Source organism: Sus scrofa, chromosome 1 (assembly GCF_054392235.1).
Source record: "Sus scrofa isolate SSC_HxYL_T2T_F1_AM1 chromosome 1, Sscrofa_HxYL_maternal_Yorkshire_Landrace_v2.0, whole genome shotgun sequence".
Taxonomy (NCBI): domain Eukaryota; kingdom Metazoa; phylum Chordata; class Mammalia; order Artiodactyla; family Suidae; genus Sus; species Sus scrofa.
The window spans coordinates 43094960-43117655 of NC_139383.1; the positions used below are offsets into that span (position 1 = coordinate 43094960).

Sequence of the window (22696 nt, forward strand, 5' to 3'; positions counted from 1 at the left end):
CTCTCTCCTTACTTGGCTTGCTGTCTCTTCACAATGTTTGCTACTACATCGCATCATACTGATTCTCGTTCCTATTAGAATATAGTTGCACAAGAGCTGGGTCTTTAGCTGTGTCATTCACCGCTGCAGCCCCAGCAGCTTAAACTGTGCCTGGCATATAGAAAGCCCTCAGTAGTTGCTGAATAGAGTGAAGAAAAACCAAGGCACAACATCCAAAGAGGAAGTTGTCAAATATGTGAAATACAAGTAATTCTACCCAATTAGGACCCGAATTAAGTTTATTTCACTGAGAATTGCAAGAGAAATCGTAAAGGAGTGAGTCATGCAGTTTGATGGAATACTTTGGTAAAGGAGAAGGAAATGATAAAGCTGACTCCGGTTTTGAAACCAGGATAGTGAAAAGAAGATCATCCTCTGAGATGGGGAGGTCACCACAAAAAGCTACTTCACTGAAGGGGTGAGGTGGCAAGTTTCGTTTTAGATGCATTGATTCTACAATTACAGGGTATTTTGACATTTTTCACACCCTGTAGGAAAGAACAATGACATGAATAAGAAATAGAGTGTTCAAATAAGTGCTCTTGATCGAGAGCATCTGAAAAGCCAGTTTCTTAAGGCTGTTGCAGGCTGTTTTCTGATTTCCAGACGGCTATGTAAAATGGTAGCTACGGGCTACACATGACTATTGAGCACTTGAAATGAGCTTCATCCAAACTGAGATGTCGGCCTATACTGGGTTTTAGAAAGTTAGTATAAAAAAAGATTTGGAAGTCTCACTTTTCCCCATAATTAGATATTGAGATGCTAATATTTGGCTTAAATTTGTGCCTAAAAATAATTTTCCCTTTTTTAAAAATGTGACTACTGAAAAATTAAAATTACACATGTGGCTCTCGTTATAATTCTATGAGACAGCTCTGGTCTAGACTATTTAGAACACAAAACTTTTGAGTATAATTGGCACCAGAAGCTCAGTACTCATTCTGCTGGCTCCATCTCTTAACTCTTAGAAAGTTTTATGTTAGGAAGAAAGGAATTCTCTTTCTTTCAAAATTATATTACTGCCTATTGAAAAAAGATTACATTTTCATCAGTTTTATGCACACTTTAAATGAGCAAAGGTACCTTTTTTTTTTTTTTTTTTTTTTTTAAAGGGCTACACCCGCAACGTAAGGAGTTCCCAGGCTAGGGGTCGAGTTGGAGCTACAGCTGCCAGCCTATACCTCAGCCACAGCATTGCAGGATCTGAGCCGCATTTGCAACCTATACCACAGCTCACAGCAATGCTGGATCCTTAACCCACTGAGCGAGGCCAGGGATTAAGCCCATGTCCTCATGGACAATAGTCAGGGTCATTACCACTGAGCCACAATAGGAACTCCTGCAGTACTACCTTTCAATGGAAGAATAGCTGCAAGCAGATTCTGAGTGAGTAACAGTAAGGGATTTGGAATAGTCGTCTCTTCTCAGCTGACCAGGGCAATGGCCCTGACAGAAGCCCTGAGCAGTGACAGGAGATCAGAGATGCTGACCCTGAAGGTTTAAGGTTCTCTTCCTAGAAATTAGAATTCTCTTTCTTTCAAAGAAACTGTAAAACAAACAACAGAGATCTAGCCTGAACCCTGGGAAAAGAGACAACTTGAATAAGGAAGAGGGAAGTCAAAGGAGGCAGCAGGAAAACAAGGGGAAGTAACAAGGAGAAAGGAGAAAAGCCAGCCAGAACAGAGAATGAGAATAGCAGGCGAGTCTCAGTTTTGCTTTCTCAGAAAATGTGGAATGGAATTAAAGTCTACCCAAACCAGCCAACATCCATTATACCTCATTCTTCCTACTTCAGTTCCTGGATTCAAAGTTAATTTGCAGTATTTTCCTTAGTAGATGTGGAAGTTTGTTTTGAATTTTTCTTCAAAAAAGTGTAATTGTAATGTATACATGTAAGGATAATCTGACCCCCTTGCTGTACAGTGGGAAAATAAAAAATTATATTAAAAAAAATTAACAAACTTTTTTTTTAATGACATTCTTCAACTATATTATACTATCTTTATCAGACCCAGGCTATTGTTTTTCTGCTTGAGACTTTTTCTCTTCTAAAATAAATACTACTAAATTGTTTTCTGAATTAATTTACAAATCTAAAAATATTTTCTTTTCCCTGCCCAAACCTCCCTCATTAGAATTTAAGTCTATCCAGTTTTTATTTTTTGGCCACTCTCTTGTCATGTGGAAGTTCCCAGGCCAGGGATCAAGCCCAAGCCACAGAAGTAACCTGAGCCACAGAAGTGACAATACCAAGTCCCTAACCACTAGGCCACCAGGGAACTCCTTCTCCAGTTTTTATATTGGCACCTTTAGGAAAAGAGATTAAAAGATGAAACTATGGTATCTATACCTAGCTTTAAAAGAGGTGTCAAGGAGTTCCCATTGTGGCTCAGTGGGTTAAGAACCCAACATTGTGTCTGCAAGGATGCTGGTGATCCCTGGCTTCACTCAGTGGGTTAAAGATCCAGTGTTGCCACAAGCTGTAGGTCCCAGATGTAGCTGGAAACCCACGTTGCTGTGGCTGTGGTGCAGGCTGGCAGCTGTAGCTCCAATTTGACCCTTAGCCCAGGAATTTCCATGTGCTGCAAGTGTGACCATAAAAAAAAAAAAAAAAAAAAAAAAGGATGTTAAAAGATGGTTTTAATGTATTGTTTGTGCGTGTGTGTGTGTATGTGTGTGTATTCTGCAAAATACAACAGTTAAGACTATGATGAAATGCAAAGCAGTTTGTGCCTTTAGAGATACTAGGGCACAGAACATACCTGAAAAATACTTAAGAGCTTTTAGATAGTAATAAATCAATTTAATCTATTTCTCTTTCATGTGACAAGATACTAAAGAGAATTAAAATATTTTGGGTTTGAAAGGGTTCAATGGATGTATGATTATAAAGTTATTTAAAGACCTAGTTTCTGAGAAGTATTAATAATTACCTAACAGGAGTTCCTGTCATGGTGCAACAGAAACAAATCCAACTAGGAACCATGAGATGGCGGGTTCAATTCCTGGCCTCACTCAGTGGGTTAAGGATCTGGCATTGCCGTGAGCTGTGGTTCAGGTCACAGATGTGGCTTGGATCTAATGTTGCTGTGGCTGTGGTGTAGGCTGGCAGCTGTAGCTCCAGTTAGACCCCTAGCCTGGTAACCTCCATATGCTGCAGGTGCAGCCTTAAAAAGAAGCAAAAAAAAAAAAAAAAAAAAAGACTTACCTAACATATTATCTTATTTCCACCTTAATTTCATTTCTATGACTGTTATTACTAATTTAGTTTAAATATTAAACAATTGTTCAGGACTTTTTCTTCTATTCTTTGCTTCAAGAGAATTATTGAAGTTTTGATTCCCACTTCTAAATCTCAGATTTATTGGTTGCTTTTGTCTAGATATTAGTATGCTGGAAATTAATATTAGAAAAAACTTTACATAATTTGTTTTAAGAAATTAAATATTCTATTAAATATTGAATTGTTGAACATTATATTAAGCTCTAACATATTTTGCTTGAATTGCTGTGTAAGATTAGTGTAGCTGTTGATTCAAAGAATTTAGAAATTTAACAAATGACATTTCTTTTGTCAGTAATGAGAATTTTATATCTTGGCATTTGATGACATTTTGACATATGTCAGAAATTGAGTGCTTCTGATATGCCAGGCACTGTGCCAGACCAGTAATGGGTCATAACAATCTCTGCCTGCCCAGTGCTTATTATCTAGAAAAGAAGGTGAATAGAAGTAACAGTGTGACACTTAAATTCATTATAACCATGGTACCCAAGCATGTGTGCCATGGGGACCTAACATGGTCTGGAAACGTGGGGAAGGCTTCTCACAGTGGGAGACTTTTACCTGAGACCTGGAAGCAAAGCAGAAATCAAGCCAAAAGGAGAAAGAGAACAGCATTCTGTGCGGAGTGGAAAGCATGTGCACAGGCCCTCAGGCAGCCCCTGGACCCCTTTGTTCTGGAGAGTAGAGAGCTAGGAGGGCAGCAGGGAGGCAGGGTCACCTGAGGCTTTGTTTGCCAGGTAGAGACTTAAGGTGCAGTGAAGAGCTTCTGAAAGGTTTTAATCAGGAGAGTGACACATTCAAATATTAAAATTTCAGAACTCTGACTGTAGTGTGGAGAACAGAGTGGGACAAGATAGATGCCACTCAGAGTACACTGCTTCTCTCTTGGCAGGCCTTCTTTGTTCAGAGTAATATTTTCTAACAGATATTTAGTATATTTAGTATACTCAGTTCATTTCTTAAGGGGATACATTTCTATGTCTTAGATTCTGTTGGCTTTTTTCAACAGGATTTCTGCAAGATATGTATGTATTTTTTGTAAACTTCTTTTTCGTTACCTAGAATTTTCTCATTGCTGCTCCTGTTACTATGGAGGAAGAGGAAAGGAGGAGAGTAGCAAGAACTAACTCAGTAATAAAAATCTGTATCATTCATTTAGTCCCCACATTATTCATTTATTTACTCTTTTCCAGGTACCAAGTTTGGCACTTTGGATACAAAATATGAATGAAACAGGGTCTTCTAAAAGCTTGTGATTCAGTAGATTTCAATATTTATATACCAATACATTTGCAGACGGCAAACATGTAAAAAGCCTTGTGCTATTTTTCTAAATGAATAAACCAAGGTTTAGAACAATGAGATTACTCCTAAGAGCACAGTTTCATATGTACAAAGCCATAAATTTCTAATTAAGTGCAGCAAATTTTTTGGTTTTTTTTTTTTCCAATTTTCTTCCTCATTTAGCTGAGTCTGATTACCTTCAGCCTTCAAGACTAGAAATCCTGAAACACATTGGTGAACCTTTTATGTTGAAATATCCAAGTGATCTCAGTCCATTAAAGAGGATCTCTTGAGGCTCTTTTCATTGACCTCAAAAACTAACAAGTAGCTTAAGATGCTTTCAAACAAATTGACTATATATAGGGCCTCAATTTTTATAACATGGATCTCACCCGTATCATATAGAATGCTTGTAAAATAATTTTGCATATAGATTTTTAGTTCATCCATTATCCTTTCAAGAAGAAATTTCCTTGGAGGATCTCATCCAGTCTTCTGCTTTAGGTTTAAATACCACCTATATCTCAGTGACTTCCAGAGTTAAATCTCCAACCTTGATGTCTTCACCCAAATTGACAGTCACTTGGTTGTCTAATAGGTAACTCAAACTTAGCTTTTCTGACCCAGAAGTGTTGATTTTCAATCTCTATCCCATCATCTTCGCTTCTTGAAGCTGCTTGTTGCTCAGAACAAAAACTGGAGAGTCAACCTTGCTTTCTGCCTTTCCTTTAGGTCTCATGTAATCTGTCAGTCCTGTTTAATCCACCTCTGAAACATACCCCAGCTCCAGTCTGCTTCCATTGCCCTTACAAAATGCTAGTCCACACCACCATTATAATAGCCTTCTGTTTGGCCTCCCCAGTTTCACTTTTTTTTTCCCCACAAATTTGAAGTAATCTTTTATGATGTAAATCATATTAGGCCATTTTCCTGCTTAAAATTCTTTCAGGTACCCCACTGAATTAAGGTTTTTAATATCTCCCATCTCATTTCAGCTTCATAATACCCACCGACACCCAGCCACTCCAGCTCACTTCCACCTGAGGGTCTTTGTGCTGGCTGATCTATTTGCTTGTCCACACTTTCCCCAAAACCATCTCATTTCGTGGCTTGCTTCTTCACTGATCCCAAGTTTAAATTTCATTTCTTTCAAAAGGTCTTTCATTACCATCAACCCAGTATCACCTCCAGTCATTTCCTATCACATCAACCTTTTTTATCATAACATTCATCATGAACTTTTTATTTTTTAATTTGCGCATGTTTTACTATCTTATCCATTTCTCTGCGGCACTCTGTACTTGTAGTAGAACTCTAATAAAAGATTTTTTAGTAAGGGAGTTCCTGTCATGACGCAGCGGAAACAAATCCAACCAGTATCCATGAGGATGCTGGTTTGATCCCTGGCCTTGATCAGTGGGTCAGGGATCCAGCATTGCCGTGAGCTGTGGTGTAGGTCACAGATGCTGCTTGGATACCGTGTGGCTCTGGCCACCTGTGGTGTAGGCCAGTAGCTGTAGCTCTGATTTGGCCCCCAACCTGGGAACTTTCATAGGCTGCATGTGTGGCCCTAAAGAGCCAAAAAAAAAAAAGGTTTTTTAATTTTAAAAAATCTTACTTTATTTATGTATTCACCAGTGAGGGTATTGCAATCCAGCACCACTGCTTGCCTTTTCCAGTTGCTGCTGCCAGGTTTGTGATGTAAGTCACCCTAGGTCACAATTTAGGGGCCATGCTTTTTGGTTTAGGTGTTTCTATGGCCTGCAACAGTATGTTGACAGAGGTAATGACCATATGAGTTTAGATTCTAAATATTCAAATATACTTCTGTCATAAAATCTAAATTCCTACTAAAGAATCCTTGATCTGTCATTGGTCTAATTTATTAGTTTGTTCAGGAATCCTAAATAACATATATTTTTGTCTGATAACACCTTAAAGAGTGAAAAAATCTACTTCATAAGTAAATGCCATACATTTTGGATTAATTTCTAGTAGCAGGACATCAGTTCAGAGAAATACAAAGAGATTGAAAAAAAACTATAACTTAAAAATCCCCCAGATTTTTGTAAGTTTTATAAAGTCTATATAAGTGTCTCATAGGTATACAAAAAATATTATGAGTATGAGAAAACATAAAGAAGTAAAAAATTAATAGAACTAATATATATATAGAAGCATAAGAGTTTAAACTGAGAAGTTATGGAATAATCAAATAATCATTTTTTCTCAACTTATTTTTTTCAACTTTATAAACTATATCCTGTATTAGTCTTAAGTTATTAGTAAAAAATTGTTTACCAAATTGCCAGCTCTAGTTTATAACATACCAAAGGATAACCACATTATGGGGAAAAAAAGATAATTATGCACTGTCTGAAAATTTAATTAGTGTCCAAAGTAAAACTACCATTTTATTTATTTATGTATTTGTCTTTTGAGGGCCCGATGTGCAGCATATGGAAGTTCCCAGGCTAGGGGTTGAATCGGAGCTGCAGCTGCCAGCCTGTGCCACAGCCATAGCAATGCCAGATCCGAGTCATGTCTGTGACCTACACTACAGCTCACGGCAATGCCGAGTCCTTAACCCACTGAGTGAGGCCAGGGATGGAATCTGCATCTTATGGATCCTAGTTGGGTTTGTAACTGCTGAGCCACAACTGGAAACTCCTAAAAAAAACATTTTAGAGTAACTGTTCTATTAAATCGGTAATATAAATTTAAAATACTATTTTGTATTTTTGGAAGGCAAAAAAATGAAGCAGTTGAAAATAAGTCACATTTTCTCCATTTTTAGGGTAGGGAAAGTGTATGTTTTTCCAGTTTATCACTCAACATTTCAATGAATTTATAAAAAAAGAACCCAGATCAGACATAATTTTACCAAATGTACCCTAGAAAATAGGGTCGGAAAGATATGAAGGCAACTCTTTTTCCTTTCCCCCAACTATAAAACCAGATTATTATTACATCTGTACATTTTCAATCTATGTCATATATATTTCTGGCCCCCAAATTATATAGTCAATGAAGTTGGCGTTTCAGTACTCATCTGCTCATTTCTCATAAGATAAATCCTTTGAGAATCTACTCTAAATGCTGAGTGTAATGCTTTGAAACATTATATTATGGACTTCTGGGAAGAATTCAGAATAGTAATATTTCTTTTAGGTGCTTCAATAAGTATTATCTTTTAAACTGACCTCTGGTTTCCATGTACTAGCCTTTGGTAGCTTGCATAGGTAAGTCTGCCAGCCCACAAACACCAGACACTGTCTCTTAAGAGACTAGATAATTTAGACTGTATGTTATGAATTTCTTTTTGTCTGATTTCTTTCTCAGAACTGTTTTCAACTTATTCTTTCTTGAGCATATTATAATTAATGTTCTGTGTCTTACTCTCCGTTTCTCTCTTTCTTGCTTTCACTTATTTGGTTTCTGAATATTTCCCTTTATTTCTGTGATCTTTTCCTAGCGGCACTGTCTGGGTGAAGCTTTGCATAAATCTATCAACAATGTAAGTGAGCGGCACTTACAGCTTGTATACCAGGGCATGTTGCACTTTTGGTTTTGCATAAACATCATCGCTGCTTGAAAGCTTTAACTTATGATATAAAAAATACACTTTGACATTCAGTAATCTATGTTTTGTATATGGGTAACCAAAGCTTCTAACTTGTAGCCATTCATTTGTGTATGTGCATACATCTAACCACATTTATTAATAAACATATTTTATTTTAAAGCTAGGCAAGATTTTTATTTTATGTCTTTTTTTAGGGCCACACCCATGGCATGTGGAGGTTCCTGCCGGCCTACGCCACAGCCACAGCAACACCAGATCTGAGCCGTGTCTTCGACCTATACCACAGCTCATGGCAACGCTGGATCCTTAACCCACTGAGCAAGGCCAGGGATTGAACTGGCAACTTCATGGTTCCTAGTCGGATTTGTTTCCTCTGTGCCATGATGGGAACTCCTCAGGCAAGATTTTATCTTTCAAATATAAAATTCAGTATTTCGATGTTTACCTTGAAAGAGTAATATTTTTGAAAAACTTTTAACTTACTGACCATCATAAAAGTGGAAATAAAATGTAAATGTCTTTCTAGTTTTGTTAAACTAGTTTACTTTTTGAAAAAGTAGTAGCAATTAACTTATTAACAGTATTAGATAGGCATTCCCTTGTGGTGCAGTGGGTTAAGGATCTAGCACTGTCACTGCAGTGGTTTGGGCTGCTGCCGTAGTGCAGGTTTGGTCCGTGGCTCAGGAACATGCCACAGGCATGCCCCCCCCCCCGCACCCCCAAAAAAGTATTAGATAGTTGTGCAGGTTCATGGATTCAGAACATATTTTACATTTTAATGTTATAATTTTTAAAATATTTTGAAGCAAAATGGAGTATATCCCTTACTTAAGAATTGGCAAAGCTATTCTTTTACTCATGTACGTGCATATAACATGCAGAAATAAAACTTCAAGATAATTTTCTATTTGAACTCATTAAAAATTTTTCTTTACATACGAAAAGTAAAAGATGAGATTTATTTTCACATCAAACCCATACCCAACTTGTTCTTCAAAATAACTTAACAGACAGCTAAACATCTCTGAATATTTTTCTTGCTATCCGAGGACAGAGGTCAGCAAACTTAATCTGTAAAGGGCCAGACTGTAAATATTTCTGGCTTCATAGGCCATGTAGTTTTCATGGCAGCAGCAGACTCTGCTCTTGTGAAAGTGGCCATAGACAGTACATGAATGAATCCGTGTGGGTGTGTACCAGTACAACCTTATTTACAGAAACAGGCTGTAATGTGCCAGTTCCTGACCTAGAGGAATCAAATCTTGAGGTCTAGAGATGTCCTATGAAGTTTTGATACTTCTAGAGCAAAACTATGTTCTCATACCTCCATAATTTCTTTCTACTAAGCAAGAAAATAAATTTTATCTACTCTTTATATTCAACTTTACTGTCTATATAAAAAGTAACTGAATACATTTAATGCCATTTTCTTTAATATAATTTGAAATAAGCAGTAAAGTTATTTGTCTCAATTTTGGTGAAATAAGGCTACATTTAAAATTTTCTAACAGTCACATAGAACCTAGTAATAATTTGGGTTTAAGATAAGTTTATTTAAGATTTTTGGGGGTGCGGGGGGGCATGCCTGTGGCACGTTCCTGAGCCCAAATAAGATTATGGTCAAAAATTAGTTGAATTGTACTTTGGAATCCTTGTGACAACATAGTCCCTTTTTCCAAAATAGTTATAAATGAAAAAGTATTCATTAAAATAAAAACAACCTTACTGAGGTTGAATCTGTGTGTAATTGAAATGAGAATGCCTCAACTCATCTCCTACAAAATAAGTAAAACAGGTTTGTAACAATGAAATCAGCATTAGTTAATGCTCTTCTGTAACATCATAGTCACTCAAGACGACCTGTTCACTCTGTCATTGTCCAAACGAGATGTGACCCTGTCATTCAGGAGGGTGAGGTACCCGCCCCTTCAAACCGTGTCTGTAGTCAGCCTTCCATGTGAGAAGTTTTCCACTCTATGCTATCTTGTTCTAAAAAACAAGCAATTAGTGACGCCTCTGTCCTTTATAAAAGCTTTCTAATTTTTTTCAAGTGAGAATACGAGGATGATTGGAAACATATTCCAGAAATGTCTTAAGGACATTAAGTAGGCATTATTGTAGTTGTTAATCAATAAATTCAGTTTATAGCTCTTCTTGGAAAATACCAAAAAATTGTGAACAATTCAGAATTTTTCATAATGGTCATAATTTCAGAAGCTTATGTTTACTTTTTCTCAACTAAACTCTTCAAAAGTAGCAAACTAGAGGTTAAAAAAAAGGAAAAACCATAAAGTTAAAATATTCAATACCTTCAAACATTCATGGTCATTTGTATAAGTTGTTGACATAGCAATAAATTATCCTTACTGTCCTCTACCAAGCCTTTGGCAGCAGTTTTTAATGTTGCTTTATGTATTTGCAAGTACTGAATTGAATATTAATGGCATGTGATTTAGACTTTCTAATAGCTTATATTGACCTTTCTTGTCAAAATTAGTAAGTATTCTGACTCAACACAACTCCATGCCTATAATTTATTGAAAAATGAAATTACATGGACACATCGTGGTTTTCAAATTGTTTTTTCTTGCTAATTTTCCTGCTTTTACAAAAATGAATGAACCTCTCACACAAAACCTCTAATCTAAAAGCAGATCTTTTTTTCTTTTTTTTTTTTTTTTTGCTTTTTAGGGCCACACCCATAGCCTACAGAGGTTCCCAAGCTAGGGATTGAATCAGAGCTACAGCTGCCAGCCAATGCCACAGCCACAGCAACATGAGATCTGAGTGGTGTCTTTGACCTACACCACAGCTCATGGCGATGCCAGATCCTTAACCCACTGAGCGAGGCCAGGGATCAAACCCACAACCTCATGGTTCCTAGTTGGATTCGTTTCTGCTGCGCCACAACAGGGACTCCTAAAAAGCAAATCATTTTTGAAAAATCATGATTTATATAACAGCCATCTTCAAAAACACACAGAAGCACAGGATAAACAGTTTACCAATATATTGATAAATTGATCAAAACTACAGGAGAGAAGGCCATCAGTAATATTACTTGGGGAAAATATTTTGTTTTCCTCCCTATCTCATAAAATGAACCGAGAGTGGAGGTCAGGAAAAAGGCCAGGGCTTCAAACACTTCTCTAGACATTGTTTCAAGATTATCATTAAAGAAGCAGCCAAAGCCATTCACTTTATGAATTCCAAGGCAGTGGTTCTCAACTGTGACTGTGCATTAAAGTCATCTGTGAACCTTAAAAGAGCAAGTGAGTTGAGGCCTCTGATAGACTCACATGTGAATGTTTAAATTATTTGTTGTGGGTGGGTTGTTTAGTGCAGTATTTGTAATAGCAAAACCAGGTGAGAAGATCTGAATTTCCATCTTGAAGGATTAAAGTAATTATAGTATATTTATATTTTGGAATGATGTCTATTAGGATACATTGGCTATTAAGCAGCAGAACACCTAGTTAACAGTGGCTTAGGCTGTCAGGGCAATTCATGCTCAAGCACTTTCTGTTCTTCTGCTTTGCCTTACAAAGTTTGCTAACTTTTTTGACCTCAAGTTTGTCGTTTCATAGTTGCAATGTGGCTGCTCCAGCTCCAGCAAGCATGCTCCTGGACAACTGTGCTAATGCAGGAAACCCTCCTGAAGCACTTTTTGCTTTTATCAGGAAGTGAAATCTCTGCCCCCCCCACATATTTCCTTTTAGCTTGTTAATGGGGTGATATGCTCTTAGATTACTGTGACTTTCTTATCCCAGTCATAATTCACTCCTTAGGGTGGGGAGAGGGGCCTGCCTTCTTGAAGATAGGAATTTCCATTCCGTCCCCAAACAAACTCGAGTTCAAACTAACTGGGAAGAAAGGACAGGGAGAGATGGGCATTTGGAGAGGCAAGAACCAACAGGTGTAGCCATTGAAAAGAATGGGGCATGCCTACATGTCATGGGTTGTGCACCCTAGAAATTTTGGCATGAAAGGGAAAACTGTCCTTTAAAAACAGACTCATTGGCTTCCCCAGTGGAGAAATCATTGACCATCATTGAGTAAATCCATGAGTATAGTCATCTTGAAGGGAGCTACTTAGAGTTGCGTGTGTGAAAAGCACTCCATCACATAGCAACGCCTGCAGGTCTGGACACCCTCATGGTTTCACGAATGAAGAATGAAGTAGTGTTTATTTCTCTGTGTGAGACACAGGGAATGTCTGTCTCAATCAGCAGGCCCACAAGTCTCTGTTTCAGCTACTCTGAACATTAAGCACTAGCCTCTTGAAGTGTGGCCTTGGGTCCCCAAGTAACTTCTGTGTGTAAGACATAGCCAGCATTTTGTTAGATCACGGCAGATGTACTCTCTACATGGTGAAAATCATCCAGCCATTAACACATAATGTGGTTAAAAAAAAAAAAAAAAACAGGAAATTATATCAAGAGAGATAAGTCTGCGAAGACAGCAAAGTGTTAAAACTGTTTACCTTAGGGACAGGGATTTGGCAAGGAAAGGGAAAGGAGGAAATTTCTGCTTTTATTTTATAAACTCTTAAAAGTTTTTTTTTCCCCCACAGTGAACACTTATTGCTTTGATAATTAGGAATAAAAATATGTTAGGTGGCCTGGGCTCAATTCCAGACCTGTTTAATCAGAATATCCAGGGATCAGGTCAAAGGCAAGTACATTTATTAAACTCTACAGAGATGATTCTGATGTACAGCCAGGCTTGAGAACCACAGATTACATTTGCTATCTCAAGAAGTGCTTTGTTTCTAGGATAAATTATTTGTATACTTTGTTTTCTTTCATTTCTATAATAAGACTAATTTTTAGGGGAAAAAATAGTGCATCAAAACCGACATTTATAGATAGGCTGTACATAATTAATGACACAGCTCATGTTGACATCCTGTCATGTCCAGCACCTAAGATCTGATGTTTTAGTGTCTATTTTGAGGGAGTTTTGCAAGCACCAGGGTGGAGGTTCAGCATCTTTGTGAAAATGCCCTGTAGGAAACAGGTAAAGCTTTCCCTTCTTCAGAAAAAATGTATCTTATCCATATGTTTTTAATTTTAATTTGCCTTACTATTTCCAAAAAGACAATAGTATTTTTAAGTGCTAGAGATCAGAAGGCAGCAATTACTATCAGCGAAGTTTGGCCTTAAAATGGTTTGCCAAGTATCTGGTACATGTTGGTCAGTAGAATGTATTATATAGTTCACATCTAAACTGCTGTGGTGAGAGTTTTTTAACTTTTTTTCTAAAGTAAGGATTCTCTTTGGTTTACTTAAAATCAGCAAAATAAAAAGGCTTAAAATTTAAAATTGTAACAAATGTATAGAAACTAATACCATATACTATATAATTTAAATGTATAACTTGAAACAACTACTGCTTCTCATTTACTCAACAAATGCCTTTAACACTGTGATAAAAGTATTGATCAAGGTTGCCCAAACTATTTAACACAAAATCTTTGTTCTGTTTTATTACTAATTAAGTTCATATTAATAGGTATTATTTCCATAAAGTATACTAAACTCTGCTAATTATAGCTATAAAACATTAGTTCATTTTACATTGCTTTGCTCCTGATTTCTGTCTTTAAAGTGCCATGTAACTTTCATGCTGAATAAAGGCTGTCCATTTAATGCAATCTACTAATTTTTTAATTTATAAAAAGAACTAAGTAAATTTTGGTGCTGCATTGCATGATAAAGGCTTTCTGCATATAATTCTGTCTTGAGCATGAATCCAAAGATTTTAAGATAGCCTTATTATTATTTTGATTTGCTTTCAAAATTAAAAAAATACCTAAACTAAGTATACTTGAACACTAAATTACGTGATAATGTCTTTTTGCCTGTATTTATATTTTCTTGAGTATAGATACAAAGATTAATCATATATACTAAAATGAAAAATATTACTTTGGAGTTCTTTCAAGGTAAAGTATATTATGATATAAAATATTTGTGTATCTTATTTAAGCTGGAGAGGTTTGAAAGTGTGCTTAGATTTTAAATGTATAACTATTAGTGTGATACTTCATTAATTTTTAACTGTTGTATTTCTTCATAAATTTCATCCTTAAATGGTTCAGGTATAAGTCAAATTATAGTCAAATTAACATGTGGGAGCTCTTTTTGATGCAGTAAACTTTAGAAGTAGATATTTCAGAAAACAAGATCACCGCTGTGAACTGATTGGCTTCTTACTAACCTAAGTGCACACTTAATTGGAAGACAGGATCAGCCACTTCGAGCCCCTATCATTTGTGCACAAATCAGAAAATCATGCCTGTTTTCTTGGAGTGGACACAGATGTGTACCAGGGCAGGTGGTTTGGCCAGCAGTTCATTCACTGACTATGTTGGTCCTCACTTGTTTAGGGGGCAAATAATAGCTTTGACAGTATCAGTCATTTTTGTACATGTAACATAGTCTTTTTCTAAAGTTCCCATATATATTCTAACAAGTTATCACCAGAAACAAAGTAGTCATGTGGTTCCATATGCGGGGTCTGTGTCTAGGCTTGAATTTGGGAAGAGCGGATAGGTGCCCTTTTAATTTCAAGAACCAGCTTAGCTGGAAAGAAAGTAGCCCTACCCCATTAAACAGCAGGGTTCACTAACACATCTTTTTATTGCCTTTTACCCTTTTGTGATTTGTTTTTATTCCTGGGTTGTCAAATACTCTTGATTTTCTTTGCATAAAATGGTGAGAAATCACATGGCATACTTTTTTGGGCCTCCTGCTCCACAAATCAGGTCTTAACTGTTGCTGTGGACTTTCTCCTACAGTTTTCACACTTGCAGGCTTTATTTGAGCTGTAAATCATGAGTGCTGCTGCCTTTTAGAGGTATAGGGAATTGCATTGCCTGGAGTCAGTGTTGCAGTTCACCTTGACTTGGAGCATATGTAATAACCTCTGAAACCTTAGGTTTGCATAGAAATTAATATGTAGAATTCATATAACTTTCAATAGGTTGAGTTACTTCTTTGGAAACAGAAAACAGACTGAACATGTGTCAGTTGTATCATTTCTCACCAGTGCTTGACCCTCTGCATAAAGGCACATGCTAAACTTTACAACTAATCCTGAGGTATAACTGTCCAAAACGCTTCCAGTCACCTGTCATCCATCCTAAGCGCTGTACAGTCTGTAACTCTTTTCTGCTGCTGACCTCTGACCTCTCCTGTCTTCCAGATCCTTCTTTCTTATTTTTCCTTCTAATTTTGCATCTCTGATGATTCCCCACCCTTTTGCTCCCCGCCCCCAGGTACCTTCCTTGGTAGAACATGTGAGGCAGCCTATATCTGCCTTCCATCTTTCAAAAGACACTCTTTTCAAAACACTCACTTTAAAGTTTCCTCTTTCTACTAGATTTCTTGGCCACAGAACTGTTTTACTTGTATTTAAACACAGCATCTTAGGTTACTTTGTGGGACACATTTGATAACTTTTTATCTTAACTCCTTTAAGTTCCTCTTAGCCTCAGACTTCTACTGAATATGATTGAGTTATCTGGTTTCAAGTTTAGTTTCCTATATGTGAGAAATCAAATCAAATGGTTTCATCAAATGTGTATATGAATGCACACACACACACACACACATATATATGTATATATACAGGTGTATGTATTTTGTGCTTTTATTGTTAAGGCGGACTTGATTTTAAGTATTTTAAAGCACACAGAAGTCACACAGAAATAGGAAGGGTGATTTATCTGTTTTCAAAAGGAGGAAAAAATCAGTTTTCCATAGTGTTAAGAAAAGCACCTGTCATTATAATAAGGCTGGGGTTAGAGAAATGTGGGGGATTTGTGATTTTTTTAAAAGCTTTAAGGTTTGCAAGTCCTGTAATTCAAAATTTAAAAACAATACCTTTTTTTTTTACACAAGGATTCTAAATTAAAAAATGATAAATCTTTTAAAGGTAGTTTTTAAATCCTCAATCCTAGCTAGCTCTGAGTGAGCACTTACTGCACGGCAGGGACTATTCTGAGTGGACCGTGTGATAACCCTTTTCCCGCTCACTCAGCCCATATAGTCTTAACCACTCAACTCTGCTGCCTCAAAAATAAGCAGCTTAACTTTTCATACTTGATAGCGCAATACCATAAAGTGACTGTAACTTAAATACACTAGTTGTCTTCCATTTTTATTTCATATTATGAATTTTTAGTGCAGTGCAACATAGGTATTTATTATATTTCTAAATGTGGGCTGCAGTGTTCTTTAGAGAGTCTACAAACAATACCACGAAAGTCTATTTTTAGGGTAATTACCAAAATCAGAATAAAATTGGTAATATCTAAAGATGAGGTATCTGTGGTAAATTGTAAAACATTTTAAGTGGACACTTTGTTAAAGCAGTTCTTTTGCTATTGTTAATATCTTTGAAATGCTTTTTTCCTTAGGAAGGCAATACGTAAACTATTCCTTGTGTTGATTTTTCTTTGTGTATTGTTCTGTGGCACAGATTTCCTTGCTGAAACAGAATCTGGAGATGCAGCTTTCCCAGTCTCAGACCTCTTTGCAACAACTGCAAGCCCAGTTTACACAAGAACGGCAACGACTTACCCAAGAGCTTGAAGAATTAGAGGAACAACATCAACAAAGACATAAATCTTTAAAAGAAGCACATGTCCTTGCATTTCAAACCATGGAAGAAGAAAAGGAAAAAGAACAAAGAGTAAGTTTTAAAGTGACATATTTTCAGATGTAATCCAACCACCTAATAATTATTAGCCTTCTAATTCTAAAGAATTCATTTTTTTGCTCCAAAAAATTATGTATTGCTTTATTTCAAGGTGTTTTTAGGCTATGACTTCTGGTAGGGGTTACAGTGATCAAACATATACTCATATAATTGTACACAATAGCAGACAACGTTTATTTCTGTTTCCCATCATAATGCCAAGTTCATCATGGGACAAATACACTGTCATGTTTGCAATGATTAAATATAGTTTTAACCACTGTAATCACTTAATACTATCGTGAACTTATAATAGCCTTTCATCAGATTTTTAATTTTTCTCTCTTCATCTAGATCTACAAAAGATACGTTTTAATGATTAAAGAAATACAGCCCTATTTTTGTGGTGTCTTGCTCAGAAACCTTTCATGTTGTAGATTATAGTAAGCAGTTCAGTCTCAAAACTTGTACCCTGAGGTCTATTTTTTTTTCTCCTGTGACTACATTCTCTTTGTCTTAGCCACGTGTAGTCTGTTCTCTCTGGCTAGTCTTTTGAAACTAATCACATGAAAGGCTTTAGTACACTTTCAGCTACCTACTCTCAGAGCTTTTGCTTCTGTTCGCAAATGCAGGCACAAAGAGTGACTGGAGAAAAGAGCTACAAAAATTATAAGGTTGGAATTGTTAAGAGCCCTCATCTCTCTTTTCCCAATCAGAAGATCTTTTCTGATCTGGCCTCCTTCACCTCTTTCCTAAGTCTATGTCTGTGCACATAGAGGAGTTATTCCTTAATTTTAGATGGTTTACATCCCTTAGCAGCTTTAGAAAATAGCTTTGTTCGAACACTGATTTAGGTAAAGGGTCCACATCCCTGTTCAAATACTATATATTGACTCAAACTGGTTTCATGTTGATTATTCTACTCAAGGGACCCTAATTTATTTTCTGATGATCATCTCATATCTAATTTTCTTGAAAATGAGTGAAAATTGCCTTATTTTCCTTAAATAATGACTTTCAGTATTTTTTTATTTTGTTTGCATTTTCCTTCTTATATTCTAGCATAATAACTTGACTATATTTCTCTTGTTTTAGGCTCTTGAAAATCATTTACAACAGAAACATTCTGCAGAGCTTCAGTCATTAAAAGATGCACACAGAGAGTCCATGGAGGGCTTCCGGATAGAAATGGAACAGGAACTTCAGACACTTCGGTTTGAATTAGAAGATGAAGGAAAGGCTATGCTTGGTATTTTTAAAAGATTATAATCCTATCATATTTATTTTCAAATCCCAATTTAAAAAATTCAACAAGAAATCACAAAGTTCTGTTCTTAATTTTTGAAACAGCAAAGTGAATATGTGAGTGTTGTGCATATTTTATTTGAAGTTACTGGATGAAGGAGCGAGTAAGGTGAAGTAGAATGGATAGAAAACCAATGGTAAAGTGAGGGCACCTCAGCCTTCTCTGTGCTCTGGCTGTGTAAGCAACACCCAGTGGTGCTTCCATCTGTCACTAAGGGACTAAATGGAGTCAGGACATTGGGGCTTCCCACTCTCCAGTGACTGAAAGGAGTAGATAAGCATGGAACCACATGTCTTGAGATTAGATTGTCATATTGGTGCTTCCCAATTAAGGATTTTGTTTTAAAGTGAAAAGTCATGTTTGGTCTGAATTTCTGTTTGGGTGTTTTTCAGATTTTTATCAAATAGGATTTTTAGGAGTTCCTGTCGTGGCGCAGTGGTTAACAAACCTGACTAGGAACCTTGAAGTTGTATGTTCGATCCCTGGCCTCACTCAGAGGGTTAAGCATCCGTCGTTGCCATGAGCTGTGGTGTAGGTCGCAGACACAGCTCGGATCTGGCATTGCTGTGGCTGCGGCATAGACCGGTGGCTACAGCTCCAATTAGACCCCTAGCCTGGGAACCTCCATAAGCTGCGAGTGCGCAGCATATGGAGAAACAGACAAAAAAAAATATATATATATAGGATTTTTTTTATCTTTGAGTTGTTAAAATTACCACCCTTTTTACAGGAGATCAGTTGAGTTTCAGAGACAAACTGAACATGCATTTAAAGGTTTTTGGTTTTAGGTTTTGGTCATTTGGTAACTTTTTATTCCTAGCTTCTCATTTTCCTTCTCTTTGGCTTTTTCCCAAATTCTCCTAATGTTTTTAACATGTTGTCACACTTCAATGGCACACTCTTTCCAAGTAAGAATTGGGAACAAAGTGTTGTCAATATTTGGGGCCTCAAGGGGAAAGCCAGTCGACCCAGTTCATCATCTCTACTCTTGCTGGGAGGTCCAGGCCAAGTTGTTAGAGCCCTGCCCTCTTTCTGAAGAGAGGTAAAAGTGGGCCAATTGTTGGAATTCTTGTCCACTGAAACATGATACCTCTTTGTCAAGAAAAGGACTTTTTGTAATTTCTTAAACTTTTTGAGATAATTGTAGATTCATATGAGGCTATAAGGATCCTCTGTATCCTTTAATGTTTCCCCATTGATAACATTTTCAAAACTAAAGTGTATATCACAGCCATGATATTGACATTGATATTGTCAAGACACAGAAGATGAGGATCCTTGCTGCCTGATTACAGCCACATGTACTTCACTCCCTCCGTGAAAGATGCTCCCTCCGCATCTTTAACTCCTGGCAACCATTAATCCTCTCCATTTCTTTTTTTTTTTTTTTTTTTTTTTTTTTTGTCTTTTTGCTGTTTCTTGGGCCGCTCCCGCGGCATATGGAGTTTCCCAGGCTAGGGGTCTAATCGGAGCTGTAGCTGCCAGTCTATGCCAGAGCCACAGCAACATGGGATCCGAGCCGCGTCTGCAACCTACACCACAGCTCACGGCAACGCCGGATCGTTAACCCACTGAGCAAGGCCAGGGATCGAACCCGCAACCTCATGGTTCCTAGTCGGATTCGTTAACCACTGCGCCACGACGGGAACTCCCTCTCCATTTCTATAATGTCATTTTAAAAATGTTATTAAACTTTTCTTTCACTTCCACATCCTGTTAGTTCTTCCTCTTAAATATTCTCTATATCTGTTTTTTCTTTAGTCTTTCTGCCATGTGTAATTCACAGTCATATCACTGCTTAGCTGGATTATTGTTGTGACCCTCTCGCTGATCTCCCTTCCCATGGTTCCTTCTCCAGACTCCACAGTTGGATTTGGGAGACTCACATCTCACCATGTGACTTCTCAGCTTTAAATCCTTCAGTGATTCCTCATGTCCTTCCCCATGACCTGTCACGTTTTCCCACTGAAGCAGCCTTCAACATTAGCAGAAACTGAACTTAAGCGCTACATGAAGGTCTCAGGAGGAGCCTAAATTGACTTGCTACAAAGCCCAGCATTTCTTTAAAGTCTCATGTTTTAGCTTTGAAATTTGTAATTTGAATTTTACTCGTATCTGCAGTATTGTTTATCTGATGGATAGGTTCTTTCTGCTTTTGCATACATTATCCTTCTTCCTAATTTATGTTTCTCCACTTGGAGAACCCTAACTCAGTCTTTTAGTGACAATTCCTTTGTGATAGCATTCCCAGTTTCCCTCTCCTGGGAAATCTGGGTTCTTATACCACCCAGGTTTCATTATAACTAATGCTCATCTCTGATATCCCCCTTAATTCTTTGACAGTAATGCCTTTCCTTCTTGCCTGTGCAGTTGTAAGAACAAGGTCATATTTTATTCTTCCTTACTATAGTACCTGGCATTCAGTGAGTGTGGATTGTATGAAATAATCTCAAATTTAGGTAAAAATGATGACGGAGAATATTAACCAGCCGGTGTTTAACATCTTTCAAGAATATTGTGGGAGTTCCCATCATGGCACAGTGGAAATGAATCTGACTAGGAACCATGAGGTTGAGGGTTCGATCCCTGGCCTCGCTCAGTGGGTTAAGGATTCAGCATTGCCGTGAGCTGTGGTGTAGGTTGCAGACGTGGCTCGGATCTGGCGTTGCTGTGGCTGTGGCGTAGACCAGCAGCTGTAGCTCTGATTGGACCCCTAGTCTGGGAAACTCCATATGCCTCGGGTGTTGCCTAAAAAGCTAAGAAAAATAAAACATACATACGTAAAATATAAACAGAAAAATAAAAAATAAAAAAAAAATATTGTGGAAGAAGTCTTAACTGGATGGGAAGTTGCCTCCTAATATATGATATAGTGCCATTCAACCCTAAAATTGATTATTTTAATAGCGAATGGGAAAAGTTTTAAAACTTTATTCTGCATTAGCACTTACTTGCAAATTGAAAGCATGTATAGAAATACCTTGATCCATTTGAGCTGCTGAAAATTTTCTTATCCTCATCAAAGCTAGATGACCTCTTAACTTAGGATATTCTACAATAAGTCTAATATTTTAAGAAGCATACAATTCCATGATATTTTAATTGGCATGTATGTGTCTTAATTTTAGAAAATAATACTCTTTAACTTTTATAATTTTTTTTCTTTTTTCTTTTTTTGGCTGGATCCACAGCATATGGAAGTTCCTGGGCCAGAGATGGAATCTGAGCCACAGCTGCAGGAATGCCACATCCTTAACCCACTGAGCCATAGTGTGAGCTCCTAACTTTTATAATTTTTATCTAAAATACCAATATTTTAAAAATACACTGAATCTCTTTTTCCCCCTGGATTCCAGCTTCTTTACGCTCAGAACTAAACCATCAACACGCAGCTGCAATTGACTTGTTACGGCATAATCATCATCAAGAATTGGCAGCTGCTAAAATGGAATTAGAGAGAAGCATAGACATCAGCAGAAGACAGGTAAAGAGCATTCTGTTCTGTTATGACTTCTTAAATAAATGGGAAAAAAGTATGAATGTTCACAATTTTATGAAAATTATTTTGTAGTAACTAGTACTTTCACTAGTAATTATTTACTATCTATACTAAGTTTTATTTTAAAGGGAAATAAGTAATTCAACTCTGTACCATAATGGTCAGTTGATGATCTTTTAATTGAATATTTTGAATTTTACCTGCATCTTGAGAGTGAACAATGAAGTATAAATAACACAGAGTAAAAACAGAAGACTGTAAAACAGCAATATCCAGTAGAACTTTCCGTGATAACTCTGTTCAATGTCTGTGCTATCCACTACAGAAGTCATTAGCCATGTATGTCTGGTGTGACCAAGGGCCTGAATTTTTAGTTAATCTATAATTAATTTCAGTTAATTTAAATAGCGCACCTATAGAGGTAGCAGGTCCGCAAGAAGAAAAAAAGTTTTTATTTCCATATCACTAGCACTTCTACTATTCATGCTTTTTAAATTTTGCTTATTAGCCATGTGTACTTCCTTTAATTTGATAGTTTGTGATCTTGAGTGTATGTCTGGATGTACTAGGTATAGTACTGTAAAGGCTTTTCTTTATTAGTTTATTACTTGTGACTTACTTGGTTAGTCCTCAAATATGTAAATATTTAGCTCAAATTTTTCTTCATTACTAGAAGTTTTAAGTGAGCTACTTTTTAACCATGAAGGGAAGTTACGTTCTCTTTGGCTAGGCTGACAGTCAAATTGGCAATGTCTAGGCCCACAGAATGTGCAGAAAACAATGACTTCTAGGAAAAATGGAAGGCAGCTCATCTACAAACAGGATAACTGCTAGGCCAGTATGAAGCAGACAGCCTTCTTTTTAAGCCATGGGATGTATGTGTATTGTGATGGCCTCCATAGATGCGTGCTTTTTAAATTAAAGGACAGTGGCACGAGCATTTTACTGTAAGACCATATAACTTATTGAGTATGTAAGAGCCCTGTG

The 22696-nt window shown here is 36.9% G+C and overlaps 1 protein-coding gene across 6 annotated transcripts in view; it reads left to right on the forward strand.

The window, feature by feature from the left end:
* Window positions 1-22696, forward strand: part of FAM184A (family with sequence similarity 184 member A) — a 109241-nt gene that overhangs the window by 71804 nt on the left and 14741 nt on the right. For 5 of the 6 annotated variants that reach the window (XM_021088987.2, XM_085016432.1, XM_021089003.2 and 2 more), the window contains 3 exons: window positions 16686-16898; window positions 18000-18153; window positions 21567-21694. In XM_021088987.2, coding sequence (XP_020944646.1) covers window positions 16686-16898; window positions 18000-18153; window positions 21567-21694 — 495 coding nt within the window. Of the gene's footprint in view, window positions 1-8087; window positions 8130-16685; window positions 16899-17999; window positions 18154-21566; window positions 21695-22696 lie in introns of all 6 variants that reach the window. The other variant, XM_021088983.2, reaches the window with a different exon arrangement.